This window comes from Pagrus major, chromosome 12 (genome assembly GCF_040436345.1).
Source record: "Pagrus major chromosome 12, Pma_NU_1.0".
Lineage (NCBI taxonomy): Eukaryota > Metazoa > Chordata > Actinopteri > Spariformes > Sparidae > Pagrus > Pagrus major.
Genome location: NC_133226.1, coordinates 24,959,290 through 24,979,024, shown reverse-complemented (window position 1 = coordinate 24,979,024; position 19,735 = coordinate 24,959,290). Strand labels below are relative to the sequence as shown.

Sequence of the window (19,735 nt, the reverse complement as noted above, 5' to 3'; positions counted from 1 at the left end):
CTTCAAAAGGCACACACTATGGAAGTCCAAGGCTGCCAATATTAAAATGAAACCATGTCATCAAAATTAACAGTGTCGATTAATCCATTAGTTAATTAGTCAACCTAATGAAACTAATGAAAGTTTTTTTTTTTTTTTGCAACCTTCTCCACAATATGGCATAATTTTAGAAAAAAAAGTTGCAGCACTTCAAATTAGATGATACCAATTAATTTCCAGCATAATCTAGAGAGTCATATAGTCAGAACATAGCAAGTAGGGGTGTTACAATTCTCCAGATATCCGGCTCGACTTGATCAACAGATCTTTGGTTTCGCGCCCTAAGCCCTGTGACTTACATTTTAACATTTTCATGGGTATTTTACAACAACAGCTTGACTTTTACCTGGTGGCTTTTTGCAGGTTATGATTAGGCAAGTTCAGATGATATTCACAAACACAAAAAAAAATCAACACCAAACAACTAAAGATTATCTTTTTGTCACAAAGTTTTGGTTTCTCAATTCTGTCCTGGGTAAAGCCTCTTCCCAGACGAATCAATAAAGGATCTCTGATAAAGAAAATAAACAAAGTAGATTGTCTTCAGGCAGACAGGATAAGTGTCTGGAAGTTTGTTTTTTTTCCTTTCAACACACAAAAGTAGGCAGAGAAGAGAGAGAAGAGAAAAACGATCCTGCTTTTGACTTCTGTGATCAAAATCGAAAGCTCATTTCAATCGATTTTTAAATTTCATATCGAAATCGTGAGACCCCCTTTGTGGTTTGTTTTGATCATTTATCTGTCTTTGTTTTCTCCATGTGTTCATGCTGTGACAGCAGTATTAGAAAGGTGTGTATTTAATTCTACTTTACATGTATGCTGCTCTCCCGCTACGACCTGTTTCACTGTTAAAAAAAATAGATAAAAATAAAGTTCAAAAATAGGATTGACATGAAATAAGAAATAGGAAACATTTCTACAGGCAAGCAAGCAATTCTACATGTATTAAAGCTAAAGTTTCCAATAATAAACGTATAATTAATAAATATTTACTTTGGTTTTAAATGTATGTTTTCTTACAAGGACATTCCTATTTTCCTGTGGACAACAACTGTAGTTCCCACAATGCTTTGCTGAATGTAAACAGGAAGTATAGTGTTGCCATTTAGTTAGCTGTTAGCTAGAATTTAAGCCCAGTTGTTTGAGCCTATATTTGTTTGCATTTTTGCAGATTGGCACCATTAATACTATGCTGCTATTAGCAGGTCTTGTTGCTTTCACTGGATTACTTTGATAAAAAATTAACAACATGATGATTCTCAGAGTTATGAGGAGCGTCTTTATTTATGATTTCTTTTAGATTTTTAGACAGTAATTCATGATTATGACATTTAATCTAAATCTAAATGTTATCGTGTCTGTGTGTTCGGACTGGACAGAGTTATGGGGTTTGATTTTTGAGAAACTGATCCTCGAATTTATCTGTGAAACCAAAGAAACATTTAATTTCAACTGGATTCAGTTTCATATCGGCAGCCCTGGACTTCTGTAACACAGCACCTAAAGTGGGAGTGAAATGGTGAATCCCTCTGTATTTGGGATGAGTGTGTAGAGGTTGGGCTGCAGTGTGTGTGCGTGTGTGTGTGAATGAAGCCTGAGGTGGTGGGGGTGACTCTGCACTGTGGCACAGTCTCCCTCTGAAGTTGTGGACTGTCAGTGTCAGCGGGACATGCTGCTGCCTCGCTCTGCTGGATGACAGGGAATATTTACTGCACAGTATGTACTGTATATTAACATTACATCTACGTTTGATTCAGACTGTGTCCTACCTGTGTTGTGTGTTGTCCTCTGTGGTGTGAAGCCTCTCACGAGGACATCCGGTTTGGTGCATATCGAGGACGATTCCAAGTGATTTCTGTATCAAGCTGAGTTTTTGTATTTTTAGACATTTTTAAGTTTGTTGTTTTGCCTGCAGATGTGACAGTTCTGCAGTTCTGTTCTGTTCTGCACTCCCATAGTTACTAAGGAGCCCGAGGGGGGAGAAACAGCATTGCAGATAGAAACACCGAATCACACTGTGCTCCGAGCTGACCTGCATGCTGAGATCCAGCCTTCATATGAATAACATTCCTTTGCTAAACGTGTTGCAGTCCATGTGATTTAGCAGGAAAGCGCTCTCCTCGACATCATCTCACTGTAATAATCTAATGTAACCCCATCCATGTTTGTCTCTGCAGTGATCAGACCCCCAGTTTGGTGAGTGAAGATGATTCCTGTGCTGATCTGTGCTCTGATCTCACTGAGTGTAGCAGACAACAACGACTTAGACACTCTGTTTCCTGAACTGGAGCACTCGAGAACCATCTATGTCACAGGTGAGTATTTATATATATATGTATGTGTGTGGGTGTGTGTGTTTCTTTGATGCAGTGACAATGTCATACAGAGTTTGGAGGCCCTCTCCGGTGTGTTTCTCTGAGTTTCGTTCACGACACTCACTCTGCAGTGTCATCTGTGTCCTCCGTTTATCAGTTTGTTCTGCCGCTGTGGCTCAGTGATAACGCTGCTATGTGGGGATTAGTAGCTCGGTGAGATAGAGTTATCTCATCAGGACTTGTCAGATGAAAACTTTGTTTGAACATGTCAGGATGTCAAACGTGGTGAGAAAAACAATCAATGTATCAGGATGAAAAATTTTTACTACCACACTCGGTTGTAACCTCTCTTTGTGTGCTGTTCTAGTGGTCGGTGGTTTGGTCGTGGAGCTGCACAGAGCTCAGTCACTGGACTCATGTGTTACTCATTGGTTGTGATGCTTAGTGAACTATTCACACTCTAGGTCCTGACCTTCGACCCAGTGAAGTCAGAAAGATTAGTGACATGTTTGAGATACTTTGAGTAAATCTTTGTTGTTGGATTTGATCAATTATGTCATGTGTTATGTATTAGTTATGAGCCTGTTGAGAGCTCAGAGTTTGACCTTTTCACCACAAACCTCACAGATGTCACTGATTAGTTGTGTTTCTGGGAGGCGCTTTACTGGAAGTAGTAGGGAGATTTTTTTATCTTTTTAACCTGGGACTGAAAGGATTCACGTTGAAACTGGACATTTTGTTTGTCTGTGAAAAATACGATGCGTAAATACCAAGTTTGCTTTTATTGTAAATATCAGAGTGAAGCTGCAAAATTTAGCATAAGAATCAAACAGTTGAAGGTGTTTTATCGTAAATATCCGAGTGAAGCTGCAGACTGTAACATAAGAAACAAACAGTTGAAGGTGTTTTATTGTAAATATCCGAGTGAAGCTGCAGACTGTAACATAAGAAACAAGCAGCAGTTTGATGATTCAGGTCCTGAAGAAGCAGGGTAAAGAAAATGCAAATTGTCTGCTTAACATCCTCACAGGAGAGAACATGGGATCAATGTGCCTTCAGCTGTTTGCTCAGTTGAATAGACAAACAGTGGTGCTTATGCAGCAGACGGAGTGTGGTGGTTAGACGCTGCGTGAGGTGAGGAGGCAGCCAATATGAAAACCCTGTTAGTGATGGAGGCTGAAGGTCACAGCAACAAATGAACCAGATGCTCTGTGAAGCACTCTTGTGTGCACAATAACAGAGTGTGTATTCTTATTTACACCTTAACGCAGATAACTTGGCAGGTTGACAGGTAAAAGGACATCTGTTAATGGTTCCAGCAGAGAATACAGTTATCGATTTATTTCACCTTGGGAAGGTTGCCCAGATTGAAGCTCACCAGATTCTGGTGCTCAGAGTGTTTAAGGAACAGCTTTACATTTTGAGACAATTGACACGTCTAAAGATGGACAAACTGACGCCTCCTCGAGAGTGAAGCCAAAAAATCTTGATTGCCCCAGGTGACTGGCTGAAGTATTGGTCATAAACCAATGCTTTTCATTTTTTCACTTTTCACAAATCATAATGCGTGATCATTCCTGTGTACATTTGCAAAGAAGTGGAGAAACAATCACCATCTATATATCAATGTTAAAGAGTGCAAGGCATGGAAGATGGATGTCAACCTCATGTGTGTACATTAAAGGTCCATTGTGTTGGATTTAGTGGCATCTAGTGGTGTGATTGCAGATTGCAACCAACTGAGCACCCCTAGTCTCACACTCCCCTATGGTGGCTGCTCAAAATTGCAAAAGGCCCTTTCTAGAGACGGTGTTTGGTTTGTTCGTTCTGCGCTACTGTAAAAGCATGGCGGACTCCATGGAACCAATTATCAGTTAACAAAAACACAATAAGATTATGCTAAGCTAAGCTAAGCTAACCACCTCCTGATTCCAACTGAGTACTAAACCTACCGACATAAGATTGATAGAATAGAAGTCGATAAGTTCCTGATCATGATATTTTTCTTGAGTCTAATCGCGTCGCTGTGTTGCAGAGAACGGCCCCCGACTCTCCGTGGTGGCAGATCAATTGAAGGTGGTGACGAGGCGAGGCGGAAACATTACCTTACCATGCACGATCCAAAGGGACCAATCAATGGCACCGAACCGCAAGATGAGGATCAAATGGACCAAGCTCACCTCGGACTATCTGAAAGAGGTCAGAATTTATTTTAAAAATCATAGGCAATGTAAACATGGGTGTGAACAATACCGATATTATTTTGCTTTGACGTACGTTATGAAGCAGAAGGACATTTCGAGATATTCTGACTGATCCTTCTTCATCTTGTTCCAGGTGGATGTTTTTGTTGCCATGGATTATCACAAAAGGAGTTACGGCAGTTTCCATGGACGTGTCCACCTACAAGGCTCCTCTCCAATGGATGCCTCTCTGGTCATCACAGAAATCACCCTGGAGGATTATGGGAGATACAAATGTGAAGTTATTGACGGGCTGGAAGATGGAACAGTGGTGGTGTCCCTCGATCTAGAAGGTATGAAACGGGGAAGAACGAGGGTAAAAATAAAAGGTGTATTAAATGTCATTGCACTGTACGAGGCTGCAGTCGGTCTAAATTTAGCACCATGAACAGCGACTGCTTGGGGCAAAGTCAGGAGCGAGTTTAAGCATCGTGTACATCAGTGTCAGAGCAGCATCATTATGTTTGAGAGTAGCCAGAGAAATCAGCCATTACTGCCTGCAGCCAAAAGCGCTGGCACCTGGCTGACAGGGAAACAGCTGTGCTTACACAGCGAGACGTGCTCTCACTTTCAGTCATTAGGTTAAATAACAGCATTAAATACAAAACCCAGAGGAAAGATCCTAGTTTTGCCTCCTAACTGCTGGTCGTCTATCATATTTGTGTCCCACCTCTCCCTGCAGGCGTTGTCTTCCCCTACTACCCCCGTCTGGGCCGCTACAACCTCAATTTCTACGACGCTGAGCGGGCGTGTCACGACCAGGATGCCATCGTGGCGTCCTTTGACCAGCTGTATGATGCCTGGCGAGGAAATATGGACTGGTGCAACGCCGGCTGGCTGAGTGACGGCACGGTGCAGTATCCCATCACCAACCCCAGAGATCCCTGTGGAGGCAAGAACACGGTGCCCGGTATTCGCAACTACGGCCTGAGAGACAAGGACAAGAACCACTACGACGTGTTCTGCTTCACCTCCTACTACAAAGGTGAAGGACGTTATACCCTGTGTGTGTGTGTGTGTGTGTACCTTTATTCAACCAGTTTGAGCAGTGGCTGAGTTGCATTGTGGGTTATGTAGTAGAAAGCATGAAATAAAAGAGGTGCTATTTCTGTTTCTGCTGTATCTGTATCAATTTTGATCAAATTGATTTGAAAAGACGTTCACCCACATCAGGGTCATCATTTTTGCTCAGCAGCTACAGTGAAATGGTTTAAATAAACTTTCTAATCTAATCTCTTCAAACCAATTTTGGATTTCGGGGCTTTGGTTACACCTGACAACGTGAATGGCCTCCAGTTACCTCAGTTGTTTAGACAATGCTGCAACGCCGTTTTGCTGTGAAGCTGCAGAAATGTTTTGTGGACTACGTTGACTAAATGACGCTTCAATTTTCATTTTTCCTTTAATGAACCCAGATATTTTGCTGACAGGGATCCAAAATGGAAGCAGCAATTAAAGCCCATCCCCGTCCTCACAGTGCCTTTTTACTGTCATCTGGAGCCCCGTTGGCTCGAGATCTGTAGGCAGCGACGTTGTAATGGCAATCTGCTATCCTTCCAATAAAGTCCCTGTAAGAGTTTTACTCACTAAAGATACCTTACACTGATAAAAACCTAATGCCTGTAGTTTAATTTGCATTGGCTCTTTGATGCTTCTTCTTAAACAGAGTTTAAAGAACACTGCAGCCTGGTTTGTTAGTGCGGCTTTAATTCGCAAACAAGTTCTCGTCTTTTTTCTTATCTGCCCTTTTTTTTTCTTCTTTTGTGTCCTCCCAGGTCGGTTCTACTACCTGATCCACCCCTCTAAGCTAACGTACGACGAGGCGGTGAGGGCGTGTCAAAAAGACGGTGCTCAAATCGCCAAGGTCGGCCAGATGTACGCCGCCTGGAAGCTGCTGGGCTACGACCGCTGCGACGCCGGCTGGTTGGCCGACGGCAGCGTCCGTTATCCCATCTCCCACCCCCGCCGGCGCTGCAGCCCCACAGAGGCCGCCGTGAGGTTCAACGGCTTCCCCGACAAAAAGCACAAGCTGTACGGAGTGTACTGCTTCAAGGGCCACAACTGAGCTGCAAACACACACGCAGACAACCTGCAAGCACACATCAGCATGCATACACACACACACACTGATACACACTAGTGGAATGAAAAAGAGACAGAGGAGCGATTACAGAAGTATGAACAAACACATTCAAACTGTGATGCTTTATTTCATGGAAACCTTAAGACATCATCGTCAAGACAAGAGTCATGTTGTTGCTTTGTAACCTGGGACCTGATACTCTACGAGGGATAGTTTACACATATTTAAGGTTCATATAATTTAATCAATGCCTTTGAAGAGGGGTGGGTGGGTTGTTGTTGTTGTGGGGGGGTGAGGGTTGGAGGATATCACAGCTACAGCCATACTGTCATTCAAGAACGGACTAGGCACGTCAAATAGGAAGGTCCGAACTGAGTTTCACAGCGAAACGACTCCGTGGCCGGACGGATACTTTGGGCACTTATCTTGGATCGACGACTCAGAGCCACGAAACAGCTGAAAACACACGAGAGGAAAGAAAATGAAAAGCTCAAATCCTGTGATACTTGTCAGGTAGGAATACAAGCCTAGCACAACTAAAAACCGATCTTTGCTGTCCACACTTCACAAGGTGCTACGACTGGTACTTTGTACTTCATCATACCGTCCGGTATTTTATGTTTTTATATACGAATGTGTTGGACCAAACGTCAGTCAGCATCCAAATGAATAAGAATAAGAAAACACCCAACTGTTAGCATTGTTTATGTTTTATAAGTATGTAGAATGTTATTATCTAGAAATTGTATTTCTGTTTTTGACTATTTTTTGATATACTGTAGAAATATTTACATTATTATTTTTTTGTCTTTTTGGCCAAACTATCCGAGTCTCTTTGGTTTACATAAAACACAAGATAACAACAGTGGAAAGAAAACAAAACTCCACAGTACTCTTAATAATACGTATAATTTTAAAAAACAGATATGAATTTTGCACTGAACATGTAGAAGGTGCTTAAAGGAGCAGACGAGACAAACAGTAGTTCGCTCTATGCAGCATCAGAAAAATGCCTGGCCTGAGTAGAGCCCGTACTGAGCTGCAGAGTCAGTCTGACGGTGACGTAAAGCTTCGTGGCTGCTGTATCTCTCTGTTCGGCTTGATCTTAGACTTCAGAGCATGACTTAGCTTCTACAAGCAGCTGTCAGTGTAAATCGACACACACTATCTATCTAGCGCCTTGATAAACTGCTATTTTTGATACAAATACTGTAGTTTCTTATAGTGAATGAGCAGAGCCAACGCTAGCCCCATTTGTGACCTGACTCCCTCCGTACGTGACTCCACCAATCTGTTTAATACAGATCCCTACGCAAAAAAAATTATTAAAAGTGTTGTTGATAACATTCAGCCACTAAATGTTGCGTTCCATCTCCCCCCTACGATAGACCTTAGTCACATGGCGGCCATTTTTTTCCAACGCTACGCTCAGGGTGGGGAACCAGACCCTGGTAAAATGTTTGCAAATTGTGTAAACGTACGTAATCTGACAAATTGTAGTTGATTGAAATTGTTGATAAGCTACTGAAAATATGAAGAATGGTGAAAATCTGGAGACACGTTCGGCCATATTTCAAGGTAAAACAACATATTTGAACTCGTTAGCTGATGTTAGCATTCAGCAACTTTCTGGCTAACATTACTGTTTGATTACATTTCACCTCCAGGTGCAAACAAATGTCTCCAAGATGTGTGCTGATATTTCTGAATTAATTTACTGCTATCCTATTCGTATCGGGACAAACAGTAATGTTGGCTCTCGTCTAATGGAAGCTAATCGGTTATCAAACCTTTAAATCGTTTCTACTTGAAATATAGTTTGACGTCCCACTGGATTAAACTGTCCGTTGACTTTACAGTTTCTAATCATCAGGAAGCAGTGAAATGAGAACAATTAGTCAGATTGCCTTTGTTTCTGTGACTTGCAGCCCCAGAGCACAACAGTACAGCTTCCCACCCTGTCAGAAAAAAAATGGCTACCGTGTGAATATGGTCTATTTCACTTACGTTACAGCTCCGCTCTTGTTCGAATCATCTGCTCCCTCAAATGTTGCTAACGCTGCTGGTTGCACGCTGAAGCTGTCAGCCATTTATATGTTGTTGTTTTTTTCCACAAACTGGCAACGACCAAGACCGTTGATACTGACGAACCACAGATACCAAGTGATACCAGCGGCGTTATACTAATGGCTCACAAACCTCGTTAGAAGCTGGAACAAACTATTCTTCACCGAGACAAACAAAATTACCATTTCAACTTTTTACATACAAATGTTATCAATGTGCCCTTTAAGGAAAAGTTTAAAAGCTACTTTTGTGATCCCACAGGTGAAAACATCTTCGCCCAGCAACATCACCAACATTTAAATCCAATATTCACTCAAATGTTTGTGTTCATTTCTTTCATTTCAAAAAATATTTGTTTACAATCTTTTTTCTGTGACAGGAAACAAGACAAACTAAATGAAGAGTAATGCCAGGAAAAAAATTCAACGATAATCTGACAAATTGAGATTTATCATCGAATGTTTGATTGCTGATTTTATACTGATTGGTTTAACAGCTCCACTGCCCAAAAGTTGATTCAGCTGTTCAGCACTAAAAACTAACTAACTGGATGAGAAGGTCCCAGATTGATGTACCAGTTCATCCACAATCCCATAGGCTACTGGAAAAGGAATGTAGTCTCGCCAAGGGCTAAAATCTGATGTCAACTTCGGAGGGGACAATTACATGAAATTTTCTCAAGAGATTTTCCTGAGGACGCCAAAAGTACTGCCGTAACTCTGCTAAAGCAACACGCTGTCACTCTGCCAGTTAAGGAACAGCACATTAAATTACAGGCTTCTCTCATGGACTCAAACCGTTTGCGAATTATTTTTTTTTACTGTGGTTAGCTAGCACGCGTCAGCTACCAAAAATTAATATTGGTTACCATTATAAATATGTTTAGTTACATTTGGACCCTTGAAGCATGGGCAAGCTTCAGACAGGATAAAACAGCAGCTACAGTGAAGATTTAGGCTGAATAAAATAGTAAATAACATCTTTTCAAATCACTTTTGGATCTTTTTCTGCTTCTGGAGACTTGGATTATGCCAGATGAGCTTTATGGAGCCACTTATGGTTCTTTTTGTGTTTTTTGTTATTACATTTTTAAACAAGTCCCCTGCTACTTCCCGAGCTGAGGGCAAGTGAAGAATTTTTTCTGGTTATCAATTTCTAAGTCTGATCTAAATTGTATTCTCTCCTGTGTTTATGACTTGAGAACTGGTGTGGAATTTTTTTTTTTTTTTTGTTGCAAGGTTAGTCTTCAAGTTCATTATTTTTTTTCCCCATCTGTGAAAACGTGGAGGAAAAAAAAATTTCAGGGGAAAATTTTTGAGGATAATTTTTGTGTGTGAATCGGAGTGAAAAAAAAAATCCAAGAGAAGAAAAAAAAAATCATGTGTGAAACCAATTTAAGGTTTTGATATTCGATGCATCTTTTGTTCAGTGTGAACGGAGAAATTAAAAAACTTGAAGAAAACATGAACGCTTTTAGTCCTGTTTAGAAAATGAGTTAGTGGTAGACTTCAGCCTGAGCCTTACAAAAAAAAAGTCTCCTGCCAAAACCTTTTTTTTCTAATCGGATTCACACATGAAAAAAATTGTCCTTAAAAAAAAATATTTTTTTTCACTTGGTGTCACACATGAAAAATAAAATTCTTACATTTTTTTTCACTCGGTTTCCGGCGTTAAAAAAAAAAAAAAAAAAAATTCTCCTGAAATAAATTTTTTTTGTGTATTTTCAGTGTTTAATGAACTTAGAAAGGTTATCCTGGTAAAACTTTTGTTCCCACCAGTTCTCACGTCATAAACACAGGAAAACATTTTAGATCAGTCTTAGAAAATGGATCACCAGGGGGGGAAAAAAAATGTCTTCACTTGCCCCTCAGTGCTTCTGTTCAGTAGACATCTGTGAGATGATGAAAATGCCTCTGAAGATGAACACCCCCTAAAGTTTGCATAGGGAGCATTTAACGTACGGATTGCTGAGGTCACAAATGGGCCTAGGCCAGGCCCTGAGTGAGCATGGTTTTTCCTGGCAGCGACCGGCTCCCTGATTGCTATCTAAGCTCTGCACCGGCCGACCTGTCTCTCAGGCACAGATCGGAGCCGGCGGGCCTGCAGCCAACCTGCACCGGGCTGCTGAATGAGACAGAAATACAATACATTCAAAAATACCGATAATTCCTGCATGGAGGCAGTAAGGGCTTCTACCATGTAAGGGTATCAGAGAGTAAACGGTGCACATTGATCAAGTGTAAGCTCACCAGCTGGCCCAGACGCTGGTTTAGGTCATCCACTTGGGTTAGCTTTACTTGGCTCCACAAGCCACTGAACAATCAGACTCCTGCTAAACTTATCACTGAAGAACTGCTGGACAGACTCACGAAGACGTCTTTCTGTCATGATTCGACTATGTGGGGAAAAAAATGATGACTTTACAGGACAGCAGCTGAAGAAAACACTCATTGAAGAGTCTTCTGCAGTGTTGCAACTGTTGCAATTAAGAGATTTGTTCCTGTTAACTTGTATTTTTTTTCAGCTTGTAAACAGTCTGCAAGTGATTTTATGTGTCGGTTTGTAAAAGGAATAGTTTGACAATCCTCATAAAACCACAACGCGTCTTTTTTTTTCTTCTTTTTTTAAAATTCTTACATTATACAACATGTTATTTTAGAGGTGAAAAATGACACTGCTTTCATATCTTTTCATTAAATATATGTCTAATGGTGCGTTCCATTTACCTCTGAAGTCGTACGTGTTACAGTACAACATGTTGGATTACCAATTCTGACCAGGTTAGCCATTGTTAGCAATACCAGTTAACAACAAGGCTGTATTTCGGGCATAGAAACACAAAACAACATGTCCACAGATCGAAGTTGTATTTCCCAAACTGTCAAACTATTCCTTAAAAGATTTAAAGAGACTTAAAATCTGCTGCCTTTTATTTTTGTGTATGATCTGACCGACTTTGCTGGTCGGGAGCATTGTTAATAAACGCAGCCCACAAGGAAACCTTAGGGACCCAAAGACAAAAGGACAATAAAACAGTACATAAACCCCGACTCTGCCTCCGTCTCTTTACACAGGGCTCATTGAGTTCACCCATTATCCAAAATACATCATGGCAACTTATGAGCAATGCCACTGTAGCTGCAAGAGAAAATATAAGTCAGCAGAGTTCATGTCGGCCGGAGCCGGGCTGTAATTGACTTTAGGATGGCTGTTAGCGGAGGGTGCCAGGTGTAGTTCCTGGGTGATGCAGTAATGTGCTCAATGTGTTTTCCAAAGGGAGGGGCGCTGCGTGCACAAATGTTTCCCTCTCAGAAACACCGAGGCCATTCATGGTGCTGCTTTCAGTTGATTTTGTAACTGAAGGACAGCATGTTTCCAAAGCACGGGGCTGTTTTAGGAACTAAGTTGATGGCACGTTGGTGACGTTGTGTGTTTATGTTGATTCATATTCCGATGCTGGTTTCTAGGAGGCTGTTTGTTTGGTCGTGGAAAGGTGGGTGGATGACACTCTGAATGCGTCATGACTAAAAATATCCTTACATACCTATTTTAAGATATTAAAAAAAGCTCAAATCTAAATGGAAGCTCTGAGACTGATGCTCCCAGTTTGTATGGGCCATACTGTCCCAAAATTAAAGGCACCCTGTGGAGTTTATGACCACTAGTAGCACTATAGAGCAATGTTTTTTAAAGGTGGGTCCCTGTTTTGCTGTAGGAAAATAACTAACACAAGGAAACAGGTACTGTGAAACAAGGTTCTGCTATTCATTGCATATGTAACGTACAAAGAGATGTAACAATGCATCAACAAAGGGGAGACTTTCGAGGGACTGCTGCAACCTGCAAGGTGAGGACAGACGTAAGCATCAGTCGGTATAAGAAGGTGATGAATGAGGAAGAAAATAACTCAGCTGTCCTTAAAAAACTCTCTGCGTTTCTTAATCTTTTGTCTCTTCAGTTTTGACGAAGAAGTAACTTCGTAGTGTGAAGCCTTTTGTTGCTCCAGAGGAAGCTGCATTTAATCTGATAAACTGGCTCCAGTGTCCACCTCGACTTCCTCCCTGTGAGAACTTTGTCGCTCTTTATCATACTTCACCCGACTTCCTCCTTTGCTGCTGCAATAATTATTACAGCCGGTAGAGGTCACCACATCACATAAAACATAAACAATGGCCGTAATAAGCTGTTTTCTAATGAAGCCCTGAGGGGTGAGTGAAGTTTTTTTTTCTTTTGTCTGATCTAAGTCTGATCTAACTTGTATTCTCTCATGTGTTTATGACTTGAGAACTGGTGGAAACTAAAGATTTGCCATGATGATCTTTCTAAGTCCCTTAGTTTTTTTTTTTTTTTGGGAGAATTTTTTTATTTTTCCATTTGTGAAACCAAATGATTTTTTTTAGGAGACTGTGAAACCAAGTGAAACAAAATATTTTATTTTTCAGGAATTTTTTTTTTTCATTTGTGAACCAAATGATTGATAATGAAAAAACAATGAAAAGAAAAATTCACTCAATTTCATGCATGAAAACATTTTTTCTCCTGCAAATCAGATTTCAGTCGGTTTCACGTAAAAAAATAAAATCCTGGAAAAATGAATTTCTCCTCAAGAAAAAATTTCTCCTGAAAAAAGGTTCTAGTGCTCACGAGAAAAGGTTCTTGTTCTCATGAGAAACCTTTAAGTTTTTTTTTTTCCCCATGTCCCTTTAGGGGCTCCGTTTGAAATCATTTTTTTCTCCTGAAAACAAAATTTTAGTCAGTTTCACCCATGAAAAAAAACAATCCCCCCACCCCCTAAAATTCCCTTGAAGAATTTTCCCTGAAAAAAAACCCCAAATTCATTCAGTTTCATGGATGAAAAATGTTTTCTTCTGAAAAAAATTCACTGTTTAACACAGGAAAAAAAAATATTTCGCCTCAAAAAAAAAAATTCAGTCAGTTTCACACATGAAAAAAACTCCTGAAAAATAATTCTCCTGACTGTTTTTTTCATGTTTTCACAGATGAAAAGAAAAAAAAAAAAAAAACCCTTTAAAGATTATTGTGGCAAACCTTTTTTTTCCCACCAAAACAAATGTACGCCCCTAAGGGCTTCCATAGTTTTCAGAAAACGACCTATATGGTCGTTATTCTGCTGAAAAATTTCTCCTGAAAAAAAAATTTCTCCTGGAAAAAAAAATTCTCCTGAAAAAAAATCTCCTAAAAAGAAAAAATCATGAAAACAAATTTCTCCTCAAAAAAAATTTCTCCTGAAAAAGAAATTTTTTCCTGAAAAGAAAATTTCACCTGAAAAAAAGAAAACAGTTGGTTTCACATATGAAAAAGAAAATCCTGAAAAAAACTATTTCTCCTGATAAAAGGTCTCGTGCTCACGAGAAACGTTTAAGTTTTTTTCTCCCCATGTCCCTTTAGGGGCTCCGTTTGAAATAATTTTTTTCTCCTGAAAACAAAATTTTAGTCGGTTTCACCCATGAAAGAAAACAATCCCCCCACCCCCCCAAAAAATTCACTTGAAGAATTTTCCCTGAAAAAAACCCCCCAAATTCATTCAGTTTCATGGATGAAAAATGTTTTCTCCTGAAAAAAATTCACTGTTTAACACAGGAAAAAAAATATTTCGCCTGAAAAAAAAATTCAGTCGGTTTCACACATGAAAAAATCTCCTGAAAAATAATTCTCCTGACTTTTTTTTCATGTTTTCACAGATGAAAAGAAAAAAAACCCCTTTAAAGATTATTGTGGCAAACCTTTTTTTTCCCACCAAAACAAATGTACGCCCCTAAGGGCTTCCATAGTTTTCAGAAAACAACCTATATGGTCGTTATTCTGCTGAAAAATTTCTCCTGAAAAAAAAATTTCTCCTGGAAAAAAAAATTCTCCTGAAAAAAAATCTCCTAAAAAGAAAAAATCATGAAAACAAATTTCTCCTAAAAAAAACATTTCTCCTGAAAAAAGAAAATCATGAAAAAAAAATTCTCCTGAAAAGAAAAATTCACTCAATTTCATGCATGAAAACATTTTTTCTCCTGAAAATCAGATTTCAGTCGGTTTCACATAAAAAAAATCCTGGAAAAACAAATTTCTCCTCAAAAAGAAATTTTTTCCTGAAAAGAAAATTTCACCTGAAAAAAAGAAAACAGTTGGTTTCACATATGAAAAAGAAAATCCTGAAAAAAACTATTTTTTTCTCCTGAAAACAAAATTTTAGTTGGTTTCACCCATGAAAAAAAACAATCCCCCACCCCCCCAAAAAAATTCACTCGAAGAATTTTCCCTGAAAAAAAACAAATTCATTCAGTTTCATGGATGAAAAAGTTTTCTCCTGAAAAATAATTCTACTGACTTATTTTTTCATGTTTTCACAGATGAAAAAAAAAAAAGAAAAACCTTTAAAGATTATTGTGGCAAACCTTTTTTTTCCACCAAAACAAATGTATGCCCCTAAGGGCTTCCATAGTTTTCACAAACGACCTATATGGTCGTTATTCTGCTCAAAAATTTCTCCTGGAAAAAAATTTCTCCTGGAAAAAAAAATTTCTCCTGGAAAAAAAAAATTCTCCTGAAAAAAAATCTCCTAAAAAAAGAAACTCATGAAAACAAATTTCTCCTGAAAAGAAAAATTCACTCAATTTCATGCATGAAAACATTTTTTCTCCTGAAAATCAGATTTCAGTCGGTTTCACATAAAAACAAATCCTGGAAAAACAAATTTCTCCTCAAAAAAAAATTCTCCTGAAAAAGAAATTTTTTCCTGAAAAGAAAATTTCACCTGAAAAAAAGAAAACAGTTGGTTTCACATATGAAAAAGAAAATCCTGAAAAAAACTATTTCTCCTGATAAAAGGTTCTCGTGCTCACGAGAAACGTTGAAGTTTCCCTGAAAAAAACCCCCCAAATTCATTCAGTTTCATGGATGAAAAATGTTTTCTCCTGAAAAATAATTCTCCTGACTTTTTTTTTCATGTTTTCACAGATGAAAAGAAAAAAAAAAAAACAACCCACCTGAAAAAGAGCATTCAGTCAGTTTCACATATGAAAAAGAAAATCCTGAATAAAAAATTTCGCCTGAAATTTTTCTTTTGTCGGTTTCACATATGAAAAAGGATCCTGAAAAAAAATGTCTCCTGAAAAAAACTTTCTCCCAAAAAAAAGAAAAATCACTCTGTTTCATTCATGAAAACATTCCTTTCTTCTGAAAACAAAATTTTATTCCGTTTCACACATGAGAAAAAAAATCCCCCCACCCCCAAAAAATTTCACTTGAAGAATTTTCCCAAAAAAAAAAACAAATTCATTCAGATTCATAGATGAGAAATGTTGTCTTCTGAAAAAAAATCATTGTTTTCACACATGAAAAAAAATGTTTTGCCTGAAAGAAAATTCTGACTTTTTTTCATGTTTAAATCTTTAAAAACCTTCATAGATTATTGTGGCAAACCTTTTTTCCACCAAAACAATTGTTTGCCCCTCAGGGTTTACGTAGTTTTCACAAACGAGTCTCCTGACCAGCAAACACGGATTTTAACAACATAAGTCTGAAATTCTACAAAAAAACACAGGGACCATTCATGGTGCTGCTTTCAGTTGATTCTGTAACTGAAAGACAGCATTTTTCCAAAGCACGAGGCTCTTTTAGGAACTAAGGGATGACATGTTGGTGACGTTGTGTGTTGATTCATATTCTCACGCTGGTTTCTAGGAGGCTGTTTGTTTGATTGCGAAAATTTTTTTTTAAAAAATTGCGTGAGAAATTATTTTTTCAGGATTTTCTTTTTCATATGTGAAACCGACTGAATCTTTTGAAAATGTTTTTCAAAAAGAAAACTGAGTGAAATTTTTTTTTTTTTTTTTGGGGAGACAATTTATTTTTTTCCATGTGTGAAACCAACTAAAATTTTGTTTTCAGGAGAAAAAAATGTTTTAATTTGTAAAACTGAGTAAATTTTATTTTCATGAGAAAAAAACTGTCATCCGTGAAATTATTTTTTTTTTCGGGAATTTTATTTTTTTCAGGAGAATTTTTTTTTCAGGATTTTCTTTTTCATATGTGAAACCGACTGAATTTCGTTTTCAGGAGAAAAAAATGTTTTCATGCATGAAACTGAGTTTGTGTTTGAAATCGCTGCAGTGGACGCAGCTGAGCTCTCAGGCGCACACCGCGCACTGGAGACAGCGCACAGGGCGCGCTGGAGACAGCGCACAGGGCGCGCTGGAGACAGCGCACAGGGCGCGCTGGAGACAGCGCACAGGGCGCGCTGGAGACAGCGCACAGGGCGCGCTGGAGACAGCGCACAGGGCGCGCTGGAGACAGCGCACAGGGCGCGCTGGAGACAGCGCACAGGGCGCGCTGGAGACAGCGCACAGGGCGCGCTGGAGACAGCGCACAGGGCGCGCTGGAGATAGTGCAGTCTCTGCACACATATTCTGCCTTCTCCAGTCAGCTCATCTGGATCATCCTCAACACCTGCTAATATGGATTGTATGATTTATGAAAGCCTGTAAATAAAGTCAGTGACAGCTCTCACAGAATTGTTACATTCCATATCCTCATTGTGAGTCCTAATCAAGATGCAGGCCGAGTTCACCGTTGAATATAATTTTTGTCGGTTTTACACATGAAAAAGAAAATCAGTTTCATGGATGAATTTTTTTTTTCTTCTGAAAAAAAAAATTCATCCATGAAACTGGTGAAATGTTTCTTTTTTGGGGGAGAATTTTTTTTTTCATGTGTGAAACCGACAAAAAATTTGTTTTCAGGAGAAAAACATGTTTTCATGCGTGAAACTAAGTTTGTGTTTGAAATCGCTGCAGTGGACACGACTGAGCTCTCAGGCACACACCGCGCACTGGAGACAGCACACAGGGCGCGCTGGAGACAGTGCAGTCTCCGCCGCACACTCAGCCTTCTCCAGTCAGCTCATCTGGATCGTCCTCACCACCTGCTAATATGGATTGTATGATTTATGAAAGCCTGTAAATAAAGTCAGTGACAGCTTCACAGAATTTTTACACTCCATATCCTCATTGTGAGTCCTAATCAAGATGCAGGCCGAGTTCACCGTTGAACATAACTTTAGTCGGTTTTACACATGAAAAAAATCTCCTGAAAAAACTATTCTTCTGACTTTTTTTCATGTTTCCATAGATGGAAAAAAACTTTAAAGATTATTGTGGCCTTTTTTAGGAACTAAGTGAGGGCATGTTGGTGACGTTGTGTGTTGATTCATATTCTCACACTGGTTTCTAGGAGGCTGTTTGTTTTAATTGCGGAAAAAAAAAATCTAGGTGATTTTTTTTTCAGGAAAATTGAAATTTTTTGGTGTGGGGGGATATTTTTTTATGTGTGAAACTGACAAAAATTTAGTTTTCAGGAGAAAAGATTGTTTTCATGCGTGAAACTGAGTTTGTGTTTGAAATCGCTGCAGTGGACTGAGCTGCCAGGCGCACACCACACTGGAGACAGCACACAGGGCGCGCTGGAGACAGCACACAGGGCGCGCTGGAGACAGCACACAGGGCGCGCTGGAGACAGCACACAGGGCGCGCTGGAGACAGCACACAGGGCGCGCTGGAGACAGCACACAGGGCGCGCTGGAGACAGCACACAGGGCGCGCTGGAGACAGCACACAGGGCGCGCTGGAGACAGCACACAGGGCGCGCTGGAGACAGCGCACAGGGCTGACTTTTTGGGATACATTTTTTTTCATATGTGAAACCGACTGAATTCTTTTTTCAGGTGAATTTTTTTTTTCATGTGTGAAGTACTGAATTTTTTTCAAAAAGTAAAAAATTTCATCCATGAAACTGAATGTTTGTTTGATTGCGGAAAGGTGGGCGGATGACTCTCTGAATGCATCATGACTACAAATATCCTTACATACATTTTTTCAAAGATATTTATAAAATCTAAATCTCAAAGTTTATCCCTTTTTTCTTTATTTTAGCAAATACTGTCTGACTTTTGTGCTCAGCACGCAAGCTATGTCGGCATGTAGTTTAAAGCTATCTTATTGAGGAGTTCTGCATTAATTTTTTTAAAACTTCTGTTGAGTTTTGTACTTACATTATCCCAAATGTTTCCAGCAATGTTCAAACCAGAGAAATCCACAAATTTACTCAAGCTAAATGTGCGTTTAATCGGTTTCATCCATCGCAGTCTGGATAGGGAAGTTAGCCAACAAGACTTTAACTTCACAGGAACAAAACTTTAAAGCCTGAGTCTCATCAGAGCAGTGATGATTGTTTAAAGGTGTGTTCATCACCAGCAAAGTGAGTTTGAGCCGAGGAACATTTGTGTTTATTCACGTTACTCATGCAGTGTTTATCCGACCCAAACATACAGATTACTTTCACGTACTTTCGTACTTTCAGCTAATGTTAGCGAGCAAACAGCACACACCGAGGATGTGTGTGTTATATGTTCATGCCAACCTCTCACTAAACTCAGACCTCATCAGCGACTGGTTCCCTCTCTTCTTTTTCCCTCTCCTCTGTGTAACGTTCATGAAGTAAAGTACATTTCCCTCCAGCTCCAGTCAGCAGTCAACATTACAGTACGTAAACAACCGAAAATGGAGGTCACCTCTGTAGATCATTGCTACAGTCAGGTTGATAAACAGGAGTGAAGATAAATCTTCTTATTAATCCCTTAAAGTTTAAAAGTAATCTCTGGGCTCTCCTCCTGTCGGTAAACGGCTCTGGATCAGAAGAGAATCTGAATTGACTCCAGGTGTTTATTCCTCCAGAAAGGTCTGGCTCTAATCCAGACTCTCTAGCCGACACAAAAATGTCAGGGGAGCATTTTTTTTCATGTGATGAAACCAAGTGAATTTTTTTTTTCTCCATTTGTGAAACCAAATGATTTGTTTTTTCAGGAGAACATGACACCAAGTGAAACAATTTTTTTTTCATTCTAGATACCAATTTTTTTTTTTTTCAGTAGAATAATTTTTTTCATCTGTGAAAAATTCTCCTGAAAAAAAAAATTTGTC

At 39.4% G+C, this 19,735-nt stretch overlaps 1 protein-coding gene across 1 annotated transcript; it reads left to right on the top strand.

Moving 5' to 3' along the window:
- Positions 1–2,245: 2,245 nt before the first annotated feature.
- On the top strand, positions 2,246–6,662 carry hapln1b (hyaluronan and proteoglycan link protein 1b). Its single transcript, XM_073478306.1, has 5 exons — positions 2,246–2,354; positions 4,390–4,553; positions 4,692–4,890; positions 5,280–5,582; positions 6,373–6,662. The coding sequence occupies exons 1-5, from the start codon at positions 2,246–2,248 to the stop codon at positions 6,660–6,662; spliced, it is 1,065 nt and encodes a 354-aa protein (XP_073334407.1).
- The last annotated feature ends 13,073 nt before the right edge of the window (positions 6,663–19,735 follow it).

Coding starts and splice junctions, on each gene's coding strand:
- hapln1b (XM_073478306.1), top strand. CDS start 2,246: ATGATTCCTGTGCTGATCTGTGCTCTGATCTCACTGAGTGTAGCAGAC. Junction 4,554..4,691: donor CCTCGGACTATCTGAAAGAG/GTCAGAATTTAT, acceptor ATCTTGTTCCAG/GTGGATGTTTTTGTTGCCAT. Junction 5,583..6,372: donor CTTCACCTCCTACTACAAAG/GTGAAGGACGTT, acceptor GTGTCCTCCCAG/GTCGGTTCTACTACCTGATC.